General features: G+C 46.1%; 1 protein-coding gene across 1 annotated transcript in view; it reads left to right on the forward strand.

Annotated features, from left to right (window-relative positions):
* LOC126548181 (uncharacterized) overlaps positions 1 to 27057 on the forward strand; it is a 146704-nt gene that overhangs the window by 115313 nt on the left and 4334 nt on the right. The window contains exon 3 of the mRNA XM_050196318.2: positions 2290 to 2568. Coding sequence (XP_050052275.1) covers positions 2290 to 2568 — 279 coding nt within the window. The remainder of the gene's footprint in view (positions 1 to 2289; positions 2569 to 27057) is intronic.

The following is a 27057-nucleotide window of genomic DNA, read 5'->3' on the forward strand; positions in this document are numbered from 1 at the left end:
CATGAGCTCGTTCGATTTAATGCCACACTTCTCTAGAACAGCGCTGAACTAAGCCTGGAAATGACCTGCAGTTCTTTTCCATGGTGTCAAAATACTGCGTAGCAAAAAATGCTCACATTTGCGCGTGATAAGCAATCAGTTATCGCAGCCTGTAAAAACAAATTCTAGTTTCTCCAACTTTTTTGACTAAAGTTGCTTCTTGGGCCTGTTGGCACGCCATTAGAACGTATAAGGTAGCGCGTAAGAGACACGCACGAAGGCAAGGAACGAAGATACACACGCAGCAAAAAACGAAAATATTTTGAATATAGACTGAGTAGTCATCTTATAATTAGTTCTTGGTACTTAAGTAAGAGTATATATTACCATTACGAAGATAACTGCAATAAAGCAAAGAGAATTTGACAGGTCGACAATGGTCCACGGTTATGTGTAATGCCTGTAAGAGCCAAAAACTAGCTTAAATCAAATCACTCCAGCACACTCGCTGATTACGTTTTAGCATAACGCGTGGTATGATAAATAAAGCTATTTCCCTTTACGCTTCACAACGCTGGACAGCGCCCGCTGGCCGGGTTAAAACACGGAGGCTATAGCTGGCGTTGTGTCACTCCAAAACGTTGGGTTTAAATGTATTCAAATATATTCAAATCTAGCGCGGAGTAGAATTTTGGACTAGACGTTTAGTCATGTGAAGAAGAAAAAAAAAAGAACATGTGGCTAACAATGGAAGTTCATCGGGTAAAGTCAGCTGTCGCTAAAAACAAATACAAAATTCGGTTAATGGCACTTTGGAGCTGTATACGGCGTATTACACATTGCGTCGTTTCCGGATGCCTGCAGTATAAAGGTGATAACTGGTAATAAACTGTGTTAAAAGTGAAACAAATGCTTGAGAAATTTAGAAGTTTCAGATGCTTTTGGAGCGCCATAGGATATCAAGATTGTGCTGACTGGGGTTCTCATTTATGCTTGTAGTGGTGCTCGACCCTGTGCCGTTTGCGAACCACTGGGCGTGTTGAGATGAAACTTCGTAACAATGGAATCTGCGTTGAGTAAAACAGGCGAGGTGAAGTTTAAAGTTTAAACTTGCAGGCGTAAGGAGGCACGGTAGAAAATTTCGAAAATGTTGTTGGGCTTTTAAAACACTCCTTCGAGCCATCAATTATATTTTGGAACCGATGTTGTTATCAAAGGGCTCGCCATTTCTGCTTGATAGTTTCCACACATAGACGGGAGGCACTCTACGCTAAAAAATCAGTCGTTGTCAGGTTGAAAAGCTTTAATGTGAAAGTCTTTGTTGTAAGTGGTAGTGAGTGTTCAACCCCGCCGGTGATACAGCCGAGGGGAGTCGGAGAAAATAGAGAAGGCGGAGCGGCTTGCGTAGATGGTGAGGATGGTGCACCAGCTCTGTCAAAAGTTCAGCAGGAACCGGAAACGCCTATTTGCTGAGATAAAGTTAGGTGGGCATATATAGATACAAAGAAGTAGGACAGAGCGCGGACTACCGACTTTTATTGCTCGAAGGGCTAGGACGCGAATGCAAAGGCACGCTTATCACATTCGCCACCAGAAACAAACGTGAAAGAAAAAAAATAAACAAAATAATCTTTCTGCCATCGCTAGGTCATGAGATGCTTACACCATTTTTGTACTTGGTTTGCTGGAATTCGAGTTGTGCTTCTACAAAGCCGCAGAAGCCTGCCGTGGATTCTTCTCCCTTTTTCCTTCCCTGCGGGACGGGGCCAACCGGGCTCAGTACTGTTGACCGACCCTGCCTTCACTGCAATTCCCTCTACGTATACTATATATATATATAGGGGTTTTATTATCAAGCTCGTACTTCTGTTGGTCGTGAGTGGTACAGCCGGGCATGTCAAGGGCGAAGAAAACAAGGAGGCAACAAACGGCACCGCCGAGCAATCGAGGTACGAGTTCAGAGATCTACTTTATTGCGAGAGTAACGTACTTATCTCGTCACGCTATTCCAATCGCAGACGAGCGCGAATCTGGGACTCGCTTCTTCCTTTTTCTGTTGCCCACATTTCGCGACCTTAAGCTTCACTGTAGCTATCTTTCTTTCTTTCTCTCTCTCGCTTTTTTTTTTAGTGGCATAAATTTATTCCTGACAGTACGAGATTCTCGCGAAAACGGCGTAAGCGTTTTCGGAAATGGAGAGAAATTGAAACGGCACGATTGAACTGCGAAGAGAGGACTGTTCAACGCTAAACGAATCCTCTTTTTTTTTTTTCGCCAGTACCAACAGCTCGTGTGTTCCACCCTGCGCAGGGAGCTCGTGACGAGCGTGATGACGCTCCGCGGTGCACCATTCCGGAGCTACTTTGCGGAGGTGGACCGCGACGAGGCCCTGCTGGACGACCTGGTGCCGCCGTCCTCTGAGCAGCGGGTGCGCGTGCCCTTCGGCAGCGACGTGGACGAGGCGCAGGTGTGCGACGTGCGCGTGGAGGTGCGCTACCCGCGCTTCGGCGTCGACAAGGACGGCGACATGCGCCTCATCGTCAACGATGGCGGCGACTTCAAGCAGCCCGTGCGCGTCGAAGTCTGCAGGTACTGCACACATCACAGCAGGGGATGTGCAAAATCTGTGCTGTCTCCTATATCTCCACTTTCGTATCTTTCAACTTCCCCTCCTCCATGTCCCAGTGTGGGATAGCAAACAGGATTCTCCATTCTGGTCTACCTCCCGGCATGTCTCGTTTCGATGTCTAGGCGGATCCGCCTAGACACCGATCTACCCGACAGCAGCAGCTGCCGCGCCAAACTGGGGAAGTAGGGAACGAAAGCTTTGCTTTAAAACGTATGCTTTACTAAGTCTGCTCCAACTTCCTTGGCAAATGCATAAATGCATAAATGCCGTCAGCTTTATGCGAAAGTCCTTCTCATTATTTGATGTATAGCCATACTTGATAACACTTTATTCAAACCATTGCCCCACCCCTTCGTTCGCGTTCATACATGAACAAATTAATTTTAATAGAACTTGAAAACTATCCCTCAAAAACAGCAGTAGGTTCAAGAGCACCAAGAAAATAATTAATTTTAATAGAATTTGAAAACTATCCCTCAAAAACAGCAGTAGGTTCAAGAGCACCAAGAAAATATCTAATGTGCATAGGCGTATCTAACGGGGGAGGGGGGGAAGACTTGCCCTCCACCTGTCAAAGTGTGTGGGGGGTGAGGGCAAAGTATGTCATTTGCCCCCCTCACTTTTGAAAGCGGGCACTGGCACTTTCGGCTGCTCGCTGTAAAGTCCATTAAAACTACAGGTGAAGCTAAATTTTCTTTCTTAGTAGAGTGACCTCATAAGTAATGCTTTTCTTAACTACGCATATCTCTGCTTGGGCAACGACCATTGTCTTTTGTGCCTTCTCGCGACGCTCTGTAGCGGACGACGCGCGGGATTCACCATACACGCTCGGGTTGCGGATAACGCCTGGCGCTTGCAGTTCCCGCCCTAACAGACTGTCAGCTTGGGCAACTTGCATCATGTCCAATTTATTGGGACCGCTATATCCGTATTCTAAAACACAATCACCCAGTTACATTTAATCTGCGCGTGAAGGGGAGGTCCGGATAAAGTATTATGATAAGCCGCTCCCAACGACCGGTGTGCCTTACGGCCTGAAATCGTTGGATTATCAAATGCTAGAACTGTTTAATATCTGTCCGTTGTAGCGTTGCAGTCTCGGTATCTTTTCTCCATCGGAAATCTAATCAAATCACTTACAGGTATAAGTGTCGAATCTCACGGCGTAATGACGACTTATCGTAGATATGCTCGGGAAAATGGCCTTGGTCGATTTCATATTCATTCACGATTTCATTTTCAGGCTGTTTCTAAATAAGAGCTGCCCTATTACTTCTTTCCCGGCAGGAGCAAACACAGCAGGTATTTCGTATTTTGAAAGAATTAGGGCCACTTTTGGTGATGTGTACCGAGTAGGTTGCCTCTGTACTCTGAAAATAGTAACTCACTAGTTGCTTTCTCCCAATTTTTTTGCGTTATACACGGTATTTAGTTGTCTTCCGCCGGTATCCTCGGCAAAATATGCGCGGCACGGTGTCTATATTTATTCGAAATGTATGAAACAATGTTCCGAGTGACGAGCGTTATATGTTCATTCTGGGTATGTTCATTACAGCCTTTGTAGAAAGTTGCTCATTGAATCGTTACAGGGTGTCATACGGCCGCTAATCTAGGTGTTTCCTAGACTCCGAATACAACGTACGAGATACGGACGTGAAATTGCGTGAAAATGTAAAAATTTTAAGCGCAATGCGTTGCGAAACGTTCACTTTCCTGCTTTAAATGCAATTGGTGTTGAAGATAATTACTAAACCCTCGTTTTTTCATGTACTTTTGTGAAATATCTGCGGTCACGAATTACAATCCACTGTCACTAAATGTGTGAAATTTACATAATTTTATCCAATGGTGTTGGAGACTCCATATAGAAAGCACGTCAAGGTGGGAGAATGACTCTGAGCATTTTATTGTGACCCATCATTGTTACATAGTAATGAAATATTCATTTATTGCACATGTCAGTCATGCTACATTTCTTCATTAAATCTATTGAATCGCCCGCTAGAATTACATGCACAGTTTAATTATTCGGCACGTACAAGCATTACACCAGGGCAAGAAATAATCTTTCACGATTACTACCGACACGCCCCACTTGAAACGTCCCGTCAAAGACGGTAGTGCCTTCATGAAAGCGGTCGTCTGAAGCGATACATTTCACTCAGAAGTGAAATGGGTGTAATTTGAGAAAGCAGAATGTTCAATTTACTCAAAGCTTAATGTTCATTGTCTATTCCTTGCAACCACTGCACAATAATGGCAAAAGTAAGTCGTATTTTGTTTATATATAGGCAAAATTAAGGGCATGGTCGGGATAAGGTGTAGGCAATGTTCCATATGGGTAGGTGAAATGCGCATATTCCAGTAGAATACGCATGTAAGTGGTCCATAGCGTTATTAGTCTGTTTTACGAGCGGTGGAAGACTTAGACGGCGGCGCTGCCATAATTAAAACCACTGAGGTTATGTATTGCGAACATAAGAGGAACACTACGCAAATTTTATGTTCGATGGTAAATACGTGTTGATCAAATATAGCGTTAAAAATAAATTGTAAGCAGGTGTTCGAAAGTATCATGCTACTGCCAGTAGCTAGGTTTCCCGATATCCCAAGGGAATTCTGCGTTCCAGTTATTTTATACCTTGAAGGAATAGGCAGCATTTTATGTGCAATGTGTCGTGTAGTTTTAACCTTTCTGGCTTATTTAGAAGCGTTACCAATGATTACTGAACACTCATATTATTTTTCTTTTTACTTTTTTATGCGTGATATTAGTTGCGCCTGGTGTCCTTACTGAACAAAAGGAGGCAGCGTCGTTATGCTTGGTGACTGTTAGGACGAGTTAATTGGTGATAAGGAGGTGAACTTCAAAACAGATGGGTTATCGGGGCTTTCGCAATAGATTACGTATGCGAGCACTCCAGACTGTTTGAGCGTGTGTAAGGAGCGGTGAAGAATTCAGCCCGCTGCCCTGGAAGAACTATAAAAGCCACCAAGACCAAAGTTAGCTAGAACTGGTGGTACACTACGAAAATTCTCTGTGCGAAGTTAAATGCAGTTGGATCAAACACAACCTTTTCAAAAAAATTTTATTCAAGTCTTGGAGCGCGTGATAAGGCCGCTATCAGCTATGCTTCCATGTGTCTCGACATAGCTGTAGTTTACATGAGACTTATAGTTTGTGGAAATGGAAGGAGGTACACGGTAACTGCAATGTGCAACAAAATGTTTACGTTCCTGATCCGGTTAGAAGCGTTACAAATAATTAAAGAGCCGTCGTTTTTTCCTCCTCTTTTCACGCGTCATAACAGGTTCCATCTTACGTTCAGCAATGTCCTCGTTGAACGAAACAAGGCATTTTGTTTATGTTTGGCGAAAAAAATCGCGCGTTCTCGGCAGTATGTAGGTAAACTTCAAAGGTAGGGTAGAAATTATGACAATTGTAGTACGTTACGCATTACGCATTCAAGCTATCCGGAGCTTTATGAATGTTTTGCGAACAAAAAATGTATCCCGTTGCCCAGGAAGAACTTTCAACTGCCGACCATGATTTGTGCTGTGTGAATGACGGCAGCCCTACATTTCTGCGAAGCACGACCTATAGTAGCTGCTTGGACTTAACTTTGGTGTCACAGCGCTTTGCCTCGAGCGTCCAAAGGTTTACGGACATATAAATACATGGAAACGACCATATTGCAACATATATAAATATTAGAGGAGTTGAGCAACGCTCCTCTACTGTCTTGCATACAGTTGATTGGTCAAAGTTTAAGAAGGATGTGGATGACACATGTCGTGAAGGCCTTTCACACACTATCGAAGAAGCAATCTCAGAGGCATTGAAAACATCCATCTGCTCGCTTACAAGGTCAGCAAGGCGAACAGACTTGGACATGGAACTGGAGAGGCTGCGTGCGGCACGCCGACAGGCGGAGAGGAGGTATCGGCGCACGAAGACCGTCTTGGATCTGAGGGCTTCACGACCCATACAAAAGAAAGTCCAGCGTCGCATGGATAGATTGTAAAATCAGCGATGGAAAACTTTCTGTCAGTCGCTTGATCCCCGAAAATCGCTCTCGCACATATGGAGAACGGTTAGGGGTGTTCGCTCATCTCCGCATCAAAGGAAGCCGTTTGCTGCTCTGGCCCTCTACCAACTCCGCTCGGAACTTCAAGTGGCTGAAGAGTTCTGTGCACGGTTGCTGGGTGCGTGGCCATCAATACTGACGCAGCATTAAATGACATCCCTGAGACACGTGTACCAGAAATGAACGTCCTATTTTCACTCGAAGAGCTCGATGCTGCGTTGACAACCTGCAGGCGTTCTTCGTCACCAGGACCTGATGGCATCACGTATGCTGCCCTATGCCACCTTGGACGTGACGCACGTAATGAGCTGCTCAACTACTACAATGAGTCTTGGCAGAACGGCGCCGTTCCTAAACAATGGAAATCGAGCCGCTTGATCCACATTCTGAAACCTGGAATGTCTCCGCTTGAGATCTCATCATATCGTCCGATTGCGCTTTCGAGCTGCGTCGGCAAAGTGATGGAAATAATTATTCTTGTTCGTTTGGAATGGTACCTAGAACGATTCAACATCTATCCGAACGCCATGACAGGCTTTCTTCGAGGTCGATCGTCCATTTACAACGTCATTGACATCGTAACCTGGGCCCAAAATCAAAAAAGCCTCAAGAGCCTATCTGCAGCACTTTTTCTTGATATAAAAGGAGCATATGACAACGTCTCCCATGAGACCATACTGAACTCACTTGAGGCTGTTGGGGTTGGTGGCCGGATATATCAATGGATTGGGGACTATTTGACTGAGAGGCGCTTTTTCTTACAGACTGAGGACGGCCCAACTTCAGATCATTACACCTACCGTGGTGTGCCGCAGGGTGGAGTGTTGAGCCCTATTTTGGTCAACGTCGTCCTGGTAGGACTAGCGGAGTACCTACCACAGACAGTTCATGTCTCAATATACGCCGACGACATTTGCATCTGGGCCTCTGCGGTGACTCGCCCTCAGCTAAGAGCCAAGCTTCAGCGGGCGGCAACCATGACGGCGTCCTATATCGAGAACAAAGCCTCAGTGTGTGTCCTGAAAAATGCGCATTGCTTGACTTTACGCGCAAACAAATGTCATTGTATCCTGTTTCCATCAATGGTCAAGCGGTATCCCGTACTAAGACACATCGCTTTCTGGGTGTAATCATTGACCGCAACCTCTCGTGGAGCCCTCACTGCGTCTATCTAAAGAAGAAATTGGTTGCCATTGCTTAGGTCTTTAAATTTCTCTGCGGCAAAAACTGGGGTACACCAGTCCGTTCTATGATGCAGTTGTACAAGGTATTGTTTCTCGGACTCCTACGTTACAGTCTACTAGTGTTGTCAAATGCGTGCAAGACGAACGTTCGCGCCTTGGAGAGCATACAAGGTCAAGCCCTAGGCACGTGTTTAGGGCTGCCTAGGTGCGCCTCAACAGCAGCAACAATTGCCATCGCGGGAGACCATATAATCCAGACACATGTAGCTGTCGACTCTCTCAGAGCACATATTCGCCATCTGTCGAGGATCCCCGACCATCATTTGGCCTCCCTACCAGCCGAGAGGTCTCAAGCCACCTTTTCACGAGTGATTAGCGCTCATCAAGAGCGCATACCGACATCTTTTAGACCGGCGGCGAAGCCTTCATCTCCCCTATGGTGCCTGCGACAGCCTCAAGTGAATTTTCCTATTCCTGGAATTACAAAACAGTCCAATCATCCAGCGCCGGCTCTGAAACAACTTACGCTCCTATTACTGCACCAGACGTATCATGACCACATTCATATATATACCGATGGTTCGACCTCACCTACCAGCTCAATTGCCGCTTTCGTTGTTCCAGCTAGGCAGGTTACAGTTAGATTCAAATTGTCACACATGACTACATCTACCTCGGCAGAACTTGCAGCTCTCCATGCCGCTATGACGTACATCACCGAACAGCCAACAGAGAAGTGGGTCGTATTTTGTGATTCTAAGGCAGCTCTTCACAGTATAAAATTTGCGTTACATCACAGAACTTACGAGCAGATGATATCTGACATTAGGGAAGTGCACCACCAAGCTCTGGAAAGAGGACACCACATTATATTTCAATGGATTCCTGCTCACTGTGGCATCGTCGGCAACAAACTAGCTGACAAGGCTGCCCGGTGTGCCCACGAAGATACCAAGACGCGTCCAACACCTTTGGCGAGGTCGGACGCTGCCAGAGAACTTCGCCTACTTGCACGCAAGAAGTCACAAGATCTCTGGATTTCAAGTGCGTTCAATTGCAGATTACGCAAACTGGACCCCACGCTACGGCTACAACTACCATCTAGCCTTTCCCGCGGCGAAACAACCTTGCTGTGCCGCTTGTGGCTGGGAGTGGCGTTCACGAACGCATACTCCTACCGTATGGGAATGGCCGAGAGCCCGATGTGCGACTCCTGTGGGTACGAGGAAACGATCGAGCACCTATTGTGTACCTGCCCTCGCTGCGATGTCCAACGCCTCTCTCTGCGGGCAGCTTTACACCGACTAGACTCGAGACCGTTCACCGAGTCAAAGATACTCGGACCGTGGCCACACCCGTCACTGGCTCGAAAAGCGATTCGTGCACTAGTGCAGTACTTGAAGTGCACCCGTTTAAGAGACCGTTTATAGTGTCCTTGTGTATGGTGTCCCTCCTACACGTACTCAGTGCTTACTCTCTCCCTTTCTTCTTCTTTCTATTCCCCTTTGCCCCACCCCCAGTGTAGGGTAGCAAAGCGGATGCTGTTCTGGTTGACCTCCCTGCCTTTCCTATCCTTGTTCTCTCTCTCTCTCTCAACTTAATAGATATGAAATCTAGCGGGAAGTAAGGGGGGGGGGGGGGCGTTATAAAGCGGTAAAGCATTGCATACCCCTTTCAGCAGTTGTAGTGGTGGTTTTCAACAGATACGCTGGACATACACTGCCGCAGAACCTAGATGGCGAGTCAATTTTTCGTGACTGCTGCAAGTAATTTGTGTTCATTGTACGTTGTTGCGTATAACCTCGACAATGCTATTACCTAAACTAGCGATACATTTATGCTGTAGACTTAAACAGCAAATACAATTCTTTGTTGAAATATTCCAATTCCTCGCAGCAAATGTGCATTTTTTATGTGCGCTTTACTGCTGCTGCTGGGTGGAATCCAGGACCACTGTGGGGCACTCGTTGCCTTTTGTTCCTATATCATATTGAGATGTTATAGAGTTGCAAGAGATAAAAGTAAATTCAGATAATGTTTTAGGCTCCCATGGTTCACCATGTGAGATGGATAAATAGGTCCCCTCTGTTAAATAAAAATGAACTGACAGAAGCATTTGCAGGCTATTTCACTTATATATATATATATTGTGGGGATGCGCGACTCTCACGCGTCCCCTGATATGTTGGTTTTCCCGCACGGCTCGTGTGGCCTGGCGCCCGCGGCGGTCGGAGTGGTTGAGGCGCAGTACGAGAGATGGCGCGAGTGTTGCGCTGCTAACGCCGCCGACAGGCGGGGTTACTGGGGCGCCGAAAGACAAGGCGCTTCCTCTTTGGTTCGGGACAGCAAGCAGTACGTACGTGCCGTGCCGCGCGTGGGCCGATCCATGCTTCTGCGAGACCGTCTCGCGTGGCCGCCTTGGAACGCGCCACCGTTCGCGTGACCATACATGCGAACGACCAGGCGTTGGGATCCAGCATGGGGCGAACTTATTCGCTCGCTATCCGGTCGCGGTGAGTCGGACTTCTAGATTTGTCGCGCGCCCATCGGCATGTTTTGCGGATAGCAACTCGGCTAGCAGGCATTGATCTATGAAAGGTGCAATAAATGCCCCTGTGATTGTTTGCACTACTGTGTTGTCGTTCCTTTGTCCCAAGAGCCCGGAGGAGAACCCCACAATATATATATATATATATATATATATATATATGAAGAGAGAGCAAGAGGTCAGATCGCCTGCGGTTTGCCCCCCCCCCCCTATAAATAGTTGGTACGCCACTGCTCGTGCCAGCAATTGGCATTGATGCAGCCTCATGCCTAAGTGATATTGCGCGACATAAAAACGACTCGGACGTGAAAAAAGACGACACACCAAGCGCAAACTTTCAACTAAGTTTATTGTGCCACTGCGTCATTTTATACATGACAGGCAACGTAGATCGCGCATGCGATCTACGTTGCCTGCCATGTATAAAATTTAATTTCCATTTCATTTAAGCAATGGATTACCAACTTGCCCGGAATGCTGCTCTCATTAAGCCTCATGCCGCAGCCAAAGTGTCACTAGTGGTCAGCTAGGTCGGTCCGAGACTGCGAAAAGTTGCTGTCACTTCGGTATTGTTGTGCCTCCATAGTCATGGCCGCATTTACACCTAAGCCCATAGCATCCAACGGAATCTACAGGCGCAACATGTATATGAGAATCTGGTCATTTCTAGTTGTAATTTTTGAAGGTAGTTTTTTTAAGTGTTGCTGCCACCTAGGTCAGTAATTTTCATTATTTGAGTTTTTTTGCGACAGCATTTAAGACCTCGAAAGTGTGTTTGCTGTATCCACCTGGGTGCATGTTCTATTGCGCCATCGTTGTCACGCTTTTTGAATGTGTTCATTGTTGAACCCTTTTATCACTGTGGAACGTATTCTGGAGCCCGCATTGCTCGTAATTCAAAAGATTACCTTGCATCACTTATAACAAAATTCACCTATGAAAAAACACAGGGCGCGTCTACTTGGTCCATGCTGCAGCTACTTAGAGTTCTGTTTCTGTGCTTTGTACGCAACAGCCTGCCCTATTTGTCGAATTCGTGCAAAAGTAATATTCGCTCGATCGAGAATTTAGAAGATCAGGCAGTGCTCCCGTGTCTAGGATTACATCTGTGTGCCTCAACCCATGCTAAGATCATAATCGCTAGGGGCCATCTGATCGCAGCATCCGTGAGCAAACGTTTAAGGACCAAATGCTCGCCGAAAAAAACTGAGCTTCTCAATATTTCAGACGCACAAACTGAAATTTATTAATGTACTAGAAAGTTCACGATTCCAAGTTTGAACTGCGTTTCTCAATTTCAGGTAACATCCATGAGCGCAGAATAAAATCGGCTTTGTCGCGGAAATCCTTGTCTACATACCTTTGCTCAGCGGAATACGTCACTGTTGACAGTCTCAGAGTGCACGTTCGCCGTCTATAACAAGTCATCAGTTACTATATGGCTTCTTTGCAGGGGATGAGACCATGAGCCGATCCTTTTCAGAAATTGTCATTGAGCATCAAGGTTCTATAGAAGTACTTCTTGTTGGGGTAGTTGGCTCTTAGAGAAGAGGTGGAAAGACACACGCGTACTCCGTTTTGTCTGCCCTTGTGGCGTTGTCTTGTCTGTCCATCTCTTTGTATGTGTGTCAATTTGAGCCTCTCGTAGTGATCAAGGTGACATTCCTCCAGGGTTTACTCAAGCAGCAAGACCTTTGTCACGCATGTGGTGCCTTTGACAGCCACAAGTACGCCTCACGATTGCGGGCATTGCGAAGAAGGCCGGTAATTGAACAGCGGCCCTACAACAAATCACACTATTATTATTGAACGAAACCTATGGAGAGAGAACACACATTTTCACCAATGTATTAATCTCCTCCACCAACTCTACATGTTGCATGGTCATCCTGGCTTCACTAGTCGCAAACAAGTTCAAGGTGTCCCGTAATACGACTTCTCCGGAAATAGAACTTGCCGCTATGCGTGCTGATGTTATTTGCTTTCTTCAAGTACACCCTCGAAAGTGGGTATCCCTTCAGAGTTTACATCAGACCGACGACGCTGTACTCATAAGCAATTGTTATTCTAGGTAACGAAGGTCTTCCATCAAGTTCTTTGTGATAGACATGATATAATCTCACAGTATCTTCCGGGTCACTTCTGGCATCGTCGGTAACGACCTTCCTGATGAGGCTGTCTAGTTAGACCGCAAAGGACGCCGGCCAGTTTTCACGCCCTTGTGTACAACGGACGCTGAGAAGGGTCTTCGTTTGCTTGTTAACCCCAGAACGCAATCTTCCTGGAACACTCCTGAGCGCCTCAAACAGCCGGCTGTACAGAGTTGACCATTCTCTGAAGCTGAAACTTCCGTCGCACTTTTCCCGCTGCGGTGCAACTTTACTTTCCCGTCTCTTGCTTGGGGTTGCTCCTACGAAATCTTGCCTGTTTCTTCCCTAAGCTCTTCCCAGAAATAAGCGATCTAATAAAGAAACAAGTGACCTAATAAGGAAACGACAAAGCATGAAATTTCTCCAACTCAGAAGATCACAGAATTTGCTGAACTGTCAAAGCTGACAAACAAGAAGAAAGTACGTTATGTGCGAAATTATAACATCGGATAAATTTATTTCGATGACTTACTAAAGGCAGCAGATGAATTCTATACTGAACTGACCAGTACCCAAAGCAGCCACGTAACCTTGATTGGAATAGCGACGAACAGGATGCAGAAGTTCCATTTGTAACTAGTGATGCAGTTAGAAGCGCCTTGAAAGACATGTATACCTATGCAAATTTCCCAATTTCGTTATACCACCTAATCTTCTTCTGGACGTCCTTTCCTGCTTTTCCGTTCCATCGGTATACCCATAATGCCATTCTAGCAGACTAGCATTATGTCCACTCTATGTGCTACCTGACCCACGCAATTCCACTTGACCCTCTCTTAATCTCAACTAGAACTCTCTTTTTGTCCTTGTTTATGGTGCGCTACGTATATGAAATCAGCTAGCCGCTTTTATTTTTCATTTGTACCGCCATTTTCCTGCAGATTAAACGTTACGTGTATCACTTTTCGTTAGATCGCTCGTTGTGTCGTCCTTAGCTTCTTTTCAAGCTTTTTATCCTCCGAGCTTCGGCCCAGTATAAGCTGGAACGGTCTGATTGTCTAAGAAAATCGGCAAGCACTCGGTAATGACTTGGTAGTGCCCCTCATATGCGGTCTGACCCATTTCTACTAGTCTGGATACCTCCTCCTGATCCTCCTGAAAGCCCTGTCAGGAGGCATTGTTACCTCCTTTTGCCGCGCATCGTGGACATCCTGTACCATCTGTGTATGTCCGAATAAAATTAATTGAATTGAATTGATGATCCATGCCCCTTGTGGCTTCACTGCTCAAAGAGGCTGACGGCTAGTTACCAGCTCTTGTTCCCTTTTATTGAAAGCTACTTAGCCTTCTGTTTTTCAAGCTTACTCTAAGATATTGCCGGTTCAGGTCCTCATTCATTTGTTGTAATTAATCAGCAGCGTTGTTAAACGCTACAGCGCCATCTGCAAACCGCAGGTTGCTGAGATATTCCTCGTTAATATATTTACACCGACTGTCGAGTGGAAAGCGCTCTACAGAGTTGGTGGCGATCGAAACGAGTAGGTCTCATTTGAAACAGCAAATAGCTTTTCTTTTCCTCTATATAATCCTTGACGTTTCCCGGCACCGTTTCGATCTTTTATTCCGGGATAAAGCAGCCAATTGCGGTAGATTGTCACACATGCATGTACAAAAAGCTTGTAAATGTCTGGTGGCGGCGCTACTAAGTCTTGATAAAAGCAATCTGCGAGGAAATACCGGAAGCAACGCACTTGTTATTCTCAGCACAAAACGCGATATTCTAGCTGAAAGGCTTACACTCAGAAACGCTCAGCATGGTGTGATTGCGCGGCCGTTAGCGATGGAACCGAAAGACAATGTTTGCCATCCGAAGGAGAAGAATGAATGAATGCTACAGGCCTCCCTGTCCCATGCAATCAGCGCTGGCGATCCCCTACCCCGTCGATTTCGATCGGTCGTCGTGCGATGCTCGGAGAATGGCGATACAAGGTGGCAGGCAAGTTTGGGCAACGCTGGTTATTACCCTCCAGCTCAGCTCGCAGGACATCGCAGCGTGGGCGCGAGAGCTGCATGGGAGGTTTCGCTGATCGAGCGTGATCGATGAGACGTTTCGCGATGAGATGGCCATGATTGCCCGTTACTCGAAAGAACGAAAATGAGCGATTGGTATGCTAGAATGCTGTCATCATGTGGGAATTAGGGTGCACCATTTGGCATAACTGCGATCCGTTATCGTAGAGCCCCTTTTAAAAAACGAAAATTAAGAAAGAAAGCTCGCTACAGGGAGTGTATACCGATATCGGTTTCCAACGGTTGTTCTTTCTTCTAATGCGTTCAAATTGTTCTTGCGCAGATATTGCCGTTCAAGCCTACACGATGCACTTCCTTTCTCTTATCGCAGTTTTCATTTCAATGGAGTGCCTAAAATCCACGTCAGCATCGCCATTGCAGAACTGCAATGCTTTGTTCACGCAATGCCATGCAATTATAGCGCCTGATACACTCCACGTCTGGTGCCCTATTTGCCCAGTGTGAATTATTCGGTGCTTTCACTGCACCCCACGCTCACCTCTGACAATGCGGAGCATAAAAAAACGAAAACAGTAAGTAGTCCGTCTTTTTTAACCAGGTGTAACACAAATCTGTCCTTTTCCCTGATGTGGTTGGAGTTACTAGGCACGAAAATTATACGAACTGCGTGAGAAGAGCATTACAGTTTGTGTTCTGTTGCTTGTTTTATTTTACTTTTATTTTTTATCGTGTCCACGTCAAAGCTTCTTTCGCCTGTTTAGGATGCACACAAGGCACGCACAAGAAACATCAAGCGCTGGAAAATTTATCTGTATTTTTTTTCCAAGATTCTTTTATGGTACTACATGGTTATCATGGGATCATGAGCACGTTTTTGAAATATAAGAAGAAAACTGACAAAAAGCAAGGAGCGAACTGATCTTGTTGCATTTCGTGTTCTTTTCTTGTAGCGTACGAATTTCTGGGATCAATTTTTAGTATCTCTCCCACTTGTTGACTGTAAGACTTATTTACTGTGCTCAGATTTGAGCAGATAATGTAGAGAGAGAGACGGAATTAGCTTAGATTTTTTGGAATACTGTTTCAAATCTTGTCTTGCCATCAGCTGGGCTAATGTCTCCAGCTTTTCATTGAAGTCTTCATTTTTTAAGACTCTATTTCACTTTCTTTTGTCGAAAATGCTTGTTTTTTTCCACTTCTGTAACAGCCCTCGGGCTAACTGTATTAATAAAAGAAAAAGCATTATTTGCCTCAATTCTCCAATTTGCGGTTTGCTGCCTGACTGCCTGTGTACCTCGCATCCTAAGTTTCCTCTCCTCATTGTGTTACCAGATGGCGCAATGTGTTTGTTTGAAACGAGCAAGTGTGTGCCTGACGCCAGCTTGTGTGTCACGACAAGTACAAGACGACCGCACGACATCGGTGCCATGACGACAACCATCACACAGTAATAACAACAATGACCACGTTTTGAAGCATGATGATGATTGCGATGACAAGAACTATCATAACGACTACGGCGGCATGAAGACGGTAGCATGTAGATGACGACGTCAATCACGATGGCGGCACATTGGCGACGAAGGCAAGACGAGACTCTTAGCAAACTTTCCAGACAAGAGTGCCTCGCCGTATGTTGATTTCCGCGTCAGTAAGTGTGGAACATGTCCTCCATATTCACAACTAGAAATCGGGAATCTTTAGGCTCATGGACGGTATTGCTGGCACCGAGCGGACCAAGAAACATTAATCCTTCTTTACACGCAAGCACTAATATACCAGCACACTAGGCAAAAAGGGGAACAAAAATGAAAGCGCCGAGAAATTCGCGCTTTTGCGAATCGAACTTTTGCCGTTCTTAAGCAGCCGTCTCGCCGCTTAGCCCGATCACGCATTTCAGTAAGCCGCATTATAAGCGCAGCCACAACAAACGCCGCGTATACGGTGTCGGCTTGCAGCAACCCCCTGTGCACGGACACAGCCGAGGCTTACTGGCGCCAAAGTGCTATCTGCCTCCAACATTCAAGGGAGCAAAATAGCTCTGGCTGCCAAGACCGAAGGACGTTTGGGAATACTTGTTGAGCTAGAACGTCCGGCAGTTTTCTCTGCCCGCTTTGACACGACTAGCCCTCGCTTTCATAAGAGATATGTATATGCAATGCCACTTCCGGCGGAGCATCTTGTCTGCGCTTTTGTATGGCGTCATGCCATACGCAAGACAACAACGCCAGCTGTGCGAGCAGCTGCACCGCACGAGAAGTCCGCTTTCGCGCGGCACCTTGGCTGGAGGCGTGTATGCATCTACGCAAGCCGTGCCCTTGGCGAATCAGCCAAGTGCGGCCCTGACGACATCTCGGACCTCTATACGCGTACTTAATAGGTTGTCCTAGCTGCTCGGTCTAAGTGTGTAATTTTGCCATGTATCTTGAGTAGCCGGTCATTGCATTTGTAGCATAGCTATGACGTCCGCCTAATTAAGTAACACAGCTATCAAGTCATCCATACGGAACACAAGGCAACTAACAGCAATGCGCTCGCTCCTTTTAGTTAATATTTCTGAGGTCTCTACCTGTTTGCATAGGAGACGTTTTCCAAAAGTTTTCAATGCAAAGTCTTATTCAATCGCGAATTTCAAGCAGGGCAGTGAGTCTGCACCATAAAGAAACGTAAAAATGTCAAGCTGGTATTGCATGTGGTATACTGTAGTATAGCGCTGTTCAAAAAAAAAAAATAAAAGCTGAAGCTGTCATTCTTTCTGGGATATTTATAAGCGATTATGGCCAAACACATTCATAATGAACTGCAGCACGTTCGCTGTTCTATTCGAATATGTGTACAACAGAAGTTTCATTTTTGGTTGTTACAAACGGTGTCGTCTTGAAAGAAGAAATATGAAATACTCGCTCCACAATTATATTGTGGACGCGCCACTATCAAAATAAAGTTGGAAGGCGATTCGACTTCTAGTTGAAGTTGATGAAATACAACGTCTTAATAATAATAATAATAATAATAATAATAATGATAATGACATTTGTGAACATCATCGTCGTCATAATCGTCGTGATCATCATCACTATAGTCATCATCTCCGCAGCTCAGAAGAAATTGCATGGACAATCATCCTCACCACCGGCAGCCATCATCCATTTTGCCACAACTGTAGACTGCGCTATCTTCGCGATCGGCCCACGACAGCGGCTAGAAACAGAGGTTACAAACAGACATTTACAATTATGCGAACAACGAAAAACTGCGCAAAAAAGAACAAGACACAGAAAGAACCACACGACACAGGCGCAGACTAACAACTGGTTTAATGCTCCAACGCCGCTTTCCTACCAACAACAGAACGCATGCGCACAAACCGCGAAAACCAATGCCGCTATCATGTAGTCAAGCCCAGAAACGCCAACTCCTTGCGGTACAAATGTATGGAAGCCTCACTAACACATTTATCCGGCCCTAATCTCGCGATTTCTAAAGCTTCGATTACTTCACGCTCTTTCTTATCACTTGCGCGTCCGACAATCTTAGTCCTGCCGAAAAGTGGGGTACAAACTTTGCCGTCATGCCTGCAGGTCTTGCAATGCTTAGGAAGATGCTGTCCTCTAGAATCATCTAGTGAATTGGCATGTTCTAATAATCTAATATTAATGCAGCGGCCTGTTTGTCCAACGTACACGTTGCCACAACTCAGCGGAATCTCATAGATGACATTCGCTCTACAAGGCACAAAGTTGTTCCTGTGGTTAGTGCTGCACTCGATTTTCTTTTTCCTATCAGGTCTAGCTAAATTGCACAGACTGGACAGCTTACAAGGTGCCGAAAAGAGAACCTGTATGCCGAATTTACCCGCGACCCTCTTCAGGCCGTGCGAGACCCTGTGGACATAGGGCATAACTTCATACTTCCTCCTCTCCTGTGGATCCGCCCCACGAGGCTTTGAACTTGGTCGGAAGGACTTCAACAGGGACTCGGCAACAGCCCGAAGAAGGGCCAACGGAAAACCGGCCGACCGAAGACGATCAGCTTGGGCATCAAAACTAGACTGAACCTTGTGTGGACAGGACTTCACTAACGAAGCCCTGAGGCACGTTGACGCAATCCCCCTCTTGACCAGCTTCGAATGGCTCGAGTTGAAGGATAGAAGTGCTTTTTTCGACCTAGGCATGTACGCCCAGCAGAGGTGGTCAGGATCGTTAAAAAATAATTTTAATAATTTGAAAGAAGCACTTCTACCCTTCAACTCGAGCCATTCGAAGCTGGTCAAGAGGGGGATTGCGTCAACGTGCCTCAGGGCTTCGTTAGTGAAGTCCTGTCCACACAAGGTTCAGTCTAGTTTTGATGCCCAAGCTGATCGCCTTCGGTCGGCCGGTTTTCCGCTGGCCCTTCTTCGGGCTGTTGCCGAGTCCCTGTTGAAGTCCTTCCGACCAAGTTCAAAGCCTCGTGGGGCGGATCCACAGGAGAGGAGGAAGTATGAAGTTATGCCCTATGTCCACAGGGTCTCGCACGGCCTGAAGAGGGTCGCGGGTGAATTCGGCATACAGGTTCTCTTTTCGGCACCTTGTAAGCTGTCCAGTCTGTGCAATTTAGCTAGACCTGATAGGAAAAAGAAAATCGAGTGCAGCACTAACCACAGGAACAACTTTGTGCCTTGTAGAGCGAATGTCATCTATGAGATTCCGCTGAGTTGTGGCAACGTGTACGTTGGACAAACAGGCCGCTGCATTAATATTAGATTATTAGAACATGCCAATTCACTAGATGATTCTAGAGGACAGCATCTTCCTAAGCATTGCAAGACCTGCAGGCATGACGGCAAAGTTTGTACCCCACTTTTCGGCAGGACTAAGATTGTCGGACGCGCAAGTGATAAGAAAGAGCATGAAGTAATCGAAGCTTTAGAAATCGCTAGATTAGGGCCGGATAAATGTGTTAGTGAGGCTTCCATACATTTGTACCGCAAGGAGTTGGCGTTTCTTGGCTTGACTACATGATAGCGGCATTGGTCTTTGTGGTTTGTGCGCATGCGTTCTGTTGTTGGTAGGAAAGCGGCGTTGGAGCATTAAACCAGTTGTTAATCTGCGCCTGTGTCGTGTGGTTCTTTCTCTGTCTTGTTCTTTTTTGCGCAGTTTTTCGTTGTTCGCATAATGTCATACCAACTATCCCCTCACCGTACGCTTCTAAACATATACAATACGGAAAACCGGCGCTAACTCGCCAAGACAGGTGGTGTCTTCAAACATAAAGAAAGCACTTTCAGCACCGCTCTAGCCCTTATGAAGTCAAAAGCCAAATAATGCTATATGCACACGCCAAAAAAGAAAAAAGGGAGAACTTAGAAAATTTGCAACCATTTCATGCCTTATAAAAAAAATACCAGCGTCAGAAGCACTTTCATACTCCGCGTACGGTATTTAACACATGTCAACCGTCTGCGTTGAAGTGCGGGTGACTACCGCTTGTCAACCTCTTTACTACATGCGCGCGCAGTACGCATGTCCTCGGTCAAATGCTCTGCGCCCGTAAGCTGTTTGAGATAAGGTAAGGTATTCGCTACCGTTACGGTAGAGCTTCTCTTTTGCTCAAGCTGTCCGGGGAAGCTACGAATGAGTTGCGAGCAAGTCCGTCACCGCATCCAAGGAGCAAAAGTACCCTAATGTTTTGGTGGAGGCAGTAGGTGTTCCATGTTTTATCAAGCGAACGCCCAGCTCTATTTGAACAATAGATGTTACATTGATAACATCCAGAGAGCGCCGTATTTTTTTGATATTGTCATAGCGGTATCCGTGGTCGTCAAAATCCGGTTCTTAGTTGTAAGCACGTATGTAAGCAATACCATCCGATCACCATCCGATCACCATCCGGTCGACACGTAGAAAAGAACCTGTTGGGAAGCTGTTGCCTGTCGAAAACTTGTTGGTACGACCAGTTGTACGATAGATCACCTAATTCCTACGCACATGTGTTTCGTGCTTTACTGTATGATTATTTCTGTAGAGACAGGGGCAAAAGTGTGTGGGCAGCATATGACATTAAGAAATTGCACTTCACCTAGGCCCGAACCTGCAGCCAGAAATTTACTTGTGTGCTATGGTGCTGGCGCTTAAAGCTATAGACATCAAGGTATACAATTCTCATTTCCAGGCAGCACGCTAAGACGACGAAGAAATTCAGCCTTTTTACTGAAACCATGGCACGAAAGCTTTTCGCCCTGGCTGTAAGGCAGTATACCGCTCTTAATATAGGAAAACTTTTCCAGCGCGTGTTCATCTAAACTGCATTAAACTATACTGAGTCTCTAAATTTTAGTCCAAGCCAGGCCGGAGCGGAGACTTTCTTTTCTCTCAGCCTCCCTGATGTTCGCCCCAAAACGGCCATGCGCCTTCATTGGGGCTCCCCACGAGGCAGCCCCTTCATCAGCACCCGCCTAGACGACGACGGAGCCCGACACCGACGTTGACGCACAAACAAAGGAGCTCACTTCTAGGTGACGACAACTGCCGCCCTCCGTGCGCGGAAGCGGTAACGACCGCGAAGGCCAGTCTCATGATCCTGACAAGCTGACCGTCACGCAGAAGAACGAAGCAGTGTCGACGACTTTCGTGGAAGGAGCGTGAACCCCTGCTTCCAGGTTGCCTCGTCCTTGCTTCGAAGGTTGGACATCAGAGGCGCAGTCCAGCAAGGTGGTGCGACCATCGGGGAGATTTTCCGAACAGTTCGACCATTATGATTGGCCGAGACACAGTCGTCAGAATCCGCCGTGCAGTTATCTAAAGAAAACGATTGCTTTAAAAGCGAACACCTTTGGTGCACTGTATGTGTGCTGGCATGTCTGTGCTCAGACATATAGTGAGCCCACACATTTAATGTGCTCTGCCATGCAGTTGGCGCCCATATCTGAAGCCAGTTGTGTAAATAGTAGAATAAACCCGTTTCACGTTTCCTTCAACTTCGAAACATCATCTCCTCACCAACAAGCAGCTCTCGGCGATAGAGACAGATGACGTCATGCGCCCGCTTAGCCAGCTTAGTGCAGTGCAGGCATAGTGCAGGCCAGCTACCGTGTTTTTTAGGCACTCCGGCGGCGGAGGCGAGCGACCCTCATAGTGACGCCCGAGTCCGAACCACGAACCCCAGAACCGGATCACAACATGGCTCGAAGGTTCAAACGATGTATAAATGTTCGTTTGTCTCCTTTGACAGGTCATTCGCGAGTCTAGCTTTGTAGCCCTGCTTTAAAGCACTCATTGATAAAATACATGTCGTTTCTCAAAAGCCAATTAACAGTCTTGAGGAAAATCGCTGTACGTAAACGTAATAGGCGGCCTCCTGTTCATTTAACAACTTATAGTGCATAATGCATTTGCTTCAGCCTGCGAGTTGAATTCTGCAGAGATCGATGGCGGAAAGCCTGCTTCAATCTATTTTTCCATAACGGACAACAGAGTCATGTATTGCAGCTGCTGCACGCACGACACGTTCAGCCATATGCAAGTGCTCTCTTTATGATTATGATTGATTCATTGATTGATTTCCATGTAGATTCTAAGAATTATCGTGTCATAAGCCACCAACCTCTCCATAAGTCTATCTGTCGCATAAATAAAAGCAGCACGATGTGAAAGGATCTCAGAGTATATGCGGTAAAATAGTTGCCATAAGAGCACACATACTACCCCGCAACTTCCCCATCAAGCAGGCGTGGTGACGTATGCGTTGGCCTCGTTGGATCCTTGTAGGTCATGTGCCATTTAGGTTTCTTGAAATCCACGGAGATGCCAAAAGCCTACGAGTCTAATAGACGCGCCTCACTATGTGTATTTTAACAGATCACAGTAGATAGATACAAATGAGGCATTTGTTGCTAGGCGGGCCTGTTTTAGCTACAAAAAGAAGTTTCTTGGCGAGAGCTTTTTCACACATTGTAAACAATGTTTCTCCGGTGGGAGAACTATCATCGTAGGTGCTGTTCTCTTCAGGGGGGAAGTTTTCCTACATGAAGAACCCAATGGTGGCAGGCGAGCAGGAAGTGTGCTGTGCTATTTTTTTAACCGTATGCTTTGCCGTACGGCCTTCTTGTTCATATAAATGCATGCAGTCCTTCATCGTGAAGAAGCCACGTAATTGGTCTGTAGAGCTTATCATCTATCCGTGGGCTGGTCTGTTCGTATATCGTTGCACCTTTAAGCACTTTTTGTCTTTGTGCCTGGACAAAGCCACAACAGATGTAGAGCATCCACTGCAGACGTGGGGGCAAAGCACTTCGGGCAAGCCATAGGGTCTTCAGGCTCTGGGTCCCAGGCCCATGTTACGGAAGCGGTAAGGGCCGTCCCAGCCCAAAGTATTCGGAGAGAGTCTTCCTCCACCGAGTTATGTGAGGAAGGGAGCAGAAGGGAGGATCAGAGCCCGTGTGTCCCTTGACAGAAGATATTTTCTATATATACGTGAGCGATCTATGTTCGGTAAGTTTCTTCCAATTAGTTCTTTCTGTTGCTCATAAGCAAAATACGCATAGTACGATTCAGCGTGCAGTGCGACGTATGTATAGTCGTACCAACAACAGCATCCAACAAGCACACAGCACAGGTTCCATAAGGTACCGATAGGTTCCTAAAGTAGAAAACTCCGGTGCGTAGGGGTCATATCGAAATTTGAAACTGTACCAATCAAATGCTCACCTATTGCGTTTGTTTCCTAATCTAACATTCTGTGTTTGAGCTTGAAGCCGTTGTTGGGCCGTTGTTGGGCCGTTGTTGGGCTGACCAGGCATCATACTCATTCTCACTTTAATCGACTTCCGCCTCTGTACACTTGCAGGGCTTTGCGCGCGCCCCTGGCTTTACGCGTCGGGTGGAGATGGCACAGTTGTTTCGTGTTTCCCTCCGCCCGTCCCCAAACTAATTGACACGGCGACCAGATCGTTATAAGTGGAATGCCCTCCATGCAGGCTTCTTGCAAGTTTTGTTGGTTCGTCGCAAACTCTCCGTACCAACCGAAAGTTTCCTATACGCGGGAACGTCATAAGCGGGCTAAATGTCGTCCATTCGTCTTATAATAAGAGCAGTTTTACTACTATGGTATACGAGCCTGCAGATGTGGAGTGATAGCATCGCAGCGGCCACAGCTGCTCTGGAGGGTTCTTTTTTGCGTGTGTTTAGGAACGCAGTGAGCTTATTTGCGACAAATTTATTGAGCATCATATACCGTAGCGAAGAGCTGAGAGGTACTACTCGGTCCGCTGCGCCTGCCGTGCATGTTCCAGGAGCTTTACGACACGGTTAATGAGCGCTTATTTCGGTTCTTGCCTGTTTTTGTTTTCGATGTGCCCAACGAGGAATAATAACGTCTTTGTGAACGGCCCTCGGGTCTCCCTGCGTACCACGAAGCACATAACCCGATAAAAACAGCGCCGCAGTAGTTTTTAATGAGGCGTGCGACTACAGCCTACATGCACTTTTGCTTACGGCCGTCAGGTAAAGAAACAGAAACGCGGAGGAGGTTTTAGATGAGGCTGTTTCCAGTCAGCCATCACATCTCACGGCTGAATGGACTTATGTGAGGATTCAAAAGCTCTCTTGGGTGTGTGTGTATGTGTGTGTGTGTTTGGTGAGGTGGGAGAGGGGGAGGGAGTTTCCTTCTCTCTTGGATATTTTGATGCTGAGCTCGGACTAGACTGAAGAAGAAAAGCAGCGCTGAATTATTTGAAGGTGGTTTTGCGTCTACTTCATTCCTGCTGATTTCTCGTATCGACTGAACAATCACCGCATAACAACGGTATTACGAGAAGAAGGATATGGGTGTGCAATCAATAACGTGTGCGGAAAGAACGAATGACATATAACCAATAATTTATATACGCGAGACGACCGAAAATGCAGCCAGAACCCATCTCACGAACATTGTCTACGTTAACACGATTAGAATCTTTAAAAGCAAATGGTTAGTCGTAATGTGTGAGGTAATATGGTACGGTTAGAGACTTTTCATCCAGGCAGTCAACTATTACGCAGTCGAAGATGCATCCGGTTCAAGGAAGCTAGGAAACTGAGCTTTGATTTTCTGCGCCGTACAGTCCCTGTGAGGACGCCAATGAAGTAAAATTTTATCTGTCTTCCAAATTCCATGTGCTTGGTACATGCAACTCTGACCTAAAGGTTGAAAATGGAAAGGCGACCATGTGCGTATGATGCTATCACATCTAAAGCTGTTATTATTTCTAGGACTATTTAGCCTAACCTGCCATGGTGGCATAGTCGATTTGGCGTTGCGCTGCAAAACGTAATGCGGGATCAAATCCTGGTCGCGGCGGCCACATTTCGATGGGGGCCAAATGAAAGAACGCCCGTGTACCGTGCATTGGGTGCACGTTAAAGAACCACAAGTGGTCAAAATTAATTCGGAGTACCCTAGTAATCCGTGCCTCGTAATCATATTTGTGGTTTTTGACACTTAGAACCCAAGAATTTAATTTTTTAGCCTACCTCGTGTCTATGGCGCGAGGTATAGTCTTTGTATTTGCCACTATCGCGTATGTGTGACAAGCTGCTCTTCAACTGACATTGACGACCGTGGTAACAGATAGTGCAGGAGCATGGATGTTTTCTCTGCTCATTCGTATGCACAGGAAGAATAACTGCCCCTGTGTGCGTGCGCTCTTCTTTTTTTCTTTTTTTTTCTGTGTGTGTGTGTTTGTGTGTTGTCGCCTAAGGGGCTGCAGGTCGGGCGTACAAGAAGTCTAACGTCGTCGAACTTACATAAATTATCCTCTGGGAAATCAAAGTTGTGCGCTGACGCCTCCAAAGCACCAGAGGCCTCATTTCCTGGGATACCAATGAGTGATAGTAGCCACCGAAAAATCACTGTTCTTTCCTACACCACCTACAGTGCTTGCCCCCAAATGAACATATAGCCATGGGGATCGTGCCCTGCATCAATCGCTGGCCGTGCTCTAACTCGCCACAGTAGGTATGTATTGCGCAAGTTGCGCGTGGGGTGCGCAAATTTCGCACATCGCCTTCGCCGGCAAGGACGTGTGGCGAGTCCTTCGTGCTTTGCTTGCGGACACTACAGCTAAACGCTCGAGCACTTGGCTGCTAGAATGTCCAAATATCCGCAGTTGTCGCTGTGTGTTGCTGAGCAAGTTTCAACAACTTTAGCTTGTATGAACTGCGCTTAATGACATTTTGCTTCCGAAGGGTCGTGCGTCAACTCGGTATGAGACTAACAAAGCTGTACGCTAATTCTTGTCACCCGCGGGACTACACTATAGTCTGTAACGCTGGTGCTCTGCGTGTGACTGTGTGATGTGTTGCTTATACCTCTCTTTTTTTTTTCTTACTTTCTTTCCTTCTTCTCTTCTTCTTTCCTTTTTCGTCTTTGCAATCGGTGGGCGTGGTGGTCGTTTTAGGAGACGATTACTGGCCCGCTTAAGTTTGCTTGTTCTTTGTGATGCTTGCATACGTTTACACGATTAATACTCGTGCTAACAATAATATAGTGCTGTTTTTGTCCACCGTAGTGTAACTATACAGGGTCATCATTTGTACCTTTCATGGAGTTTTTAAAAATAGACTGTTGCAGATAATATAACTCTAGTTCTTAAGGTAGATTACTCATAGAGGCGGACATTACCTGCAAGAGAAATCGAAACACATATTCAACTAGTCAGAAAAAATTCACTAATAATATTTTGAATTAATTACTCTACGGCACATATTGCAACTTGAGAATTGTAGCCGGTGAGTTTACAAGGCGTATCCACTTGGAATTAATTTCCAGAATGACACCAGTTTGGAGATATGCGCCATCAAAGTCGCCGTAAAAATGCACTGTTGTTCCACTTACTTTCTTATCAAAACGTTCTTTATGCATTGAAGCACGAAAGCGACTGGAACGCCCATGTATTTCGTTCCACACTTTGGGAAATAATATCTCGAAACTGGTCTCATTCTGGAAATTAATTTCAAATGGATACGTCTTGCAAGCTCACCGACTACAATTCGTAAATTGCAATATCTGCCGTAAAGTAATTAATAAGAAGTTGACTAGTGAATTATTGGTAATTAGTTGAATATGTGTTTCGATTTCTCGTGCTAGTAATGTCCGCCTCTTCGAATAATCCAGCTCGAGAACAAGAATTATGCTATCGGCCGCAAGCGATTTTGAAAATAAATTCCATAGAACTTAAATATGATCACCCTTTATACCTCATAGTTACACCACTGCGCTCCTCCTCGTCAATGTCACCAAAGTTGAAGATTGGGCGTGTTGGTATAGCATATTAGGAAACTGCGAGGAGAAACTGCCCCTCTGTGGTGTGTGTTTCTCTTCTGTGTGTCTCGTCAAAATGTTGCGCAATCCAACCTGTAATGTCAGCAAGCCTTGATCACATAGAACGGCTACATCACGCAAAATGGACTAACGTTTCCGTACTTGCCATGGCGAAAGCACGATTGCGACAAGCACCGCACCTCATTTGACGTGGTCCCCATTGAGATGTAGG

This window comes from Dermacentor andersoni, chromosome 1, assembly GCF_023375885.2.
Source record: "Dermacentor andersoni chromosome 1, qqDerAnde1_hic_scaffold, whole genome shotgun sequence".
In the NCBI taxonomy this organism is placed as follows: domain Eukaryota; kingdom Metazoa; phylum Arthropoda; class Arachnida; order Ixodida; family Ixodidae; genus Dermacentor; species Dermacentor andersoni.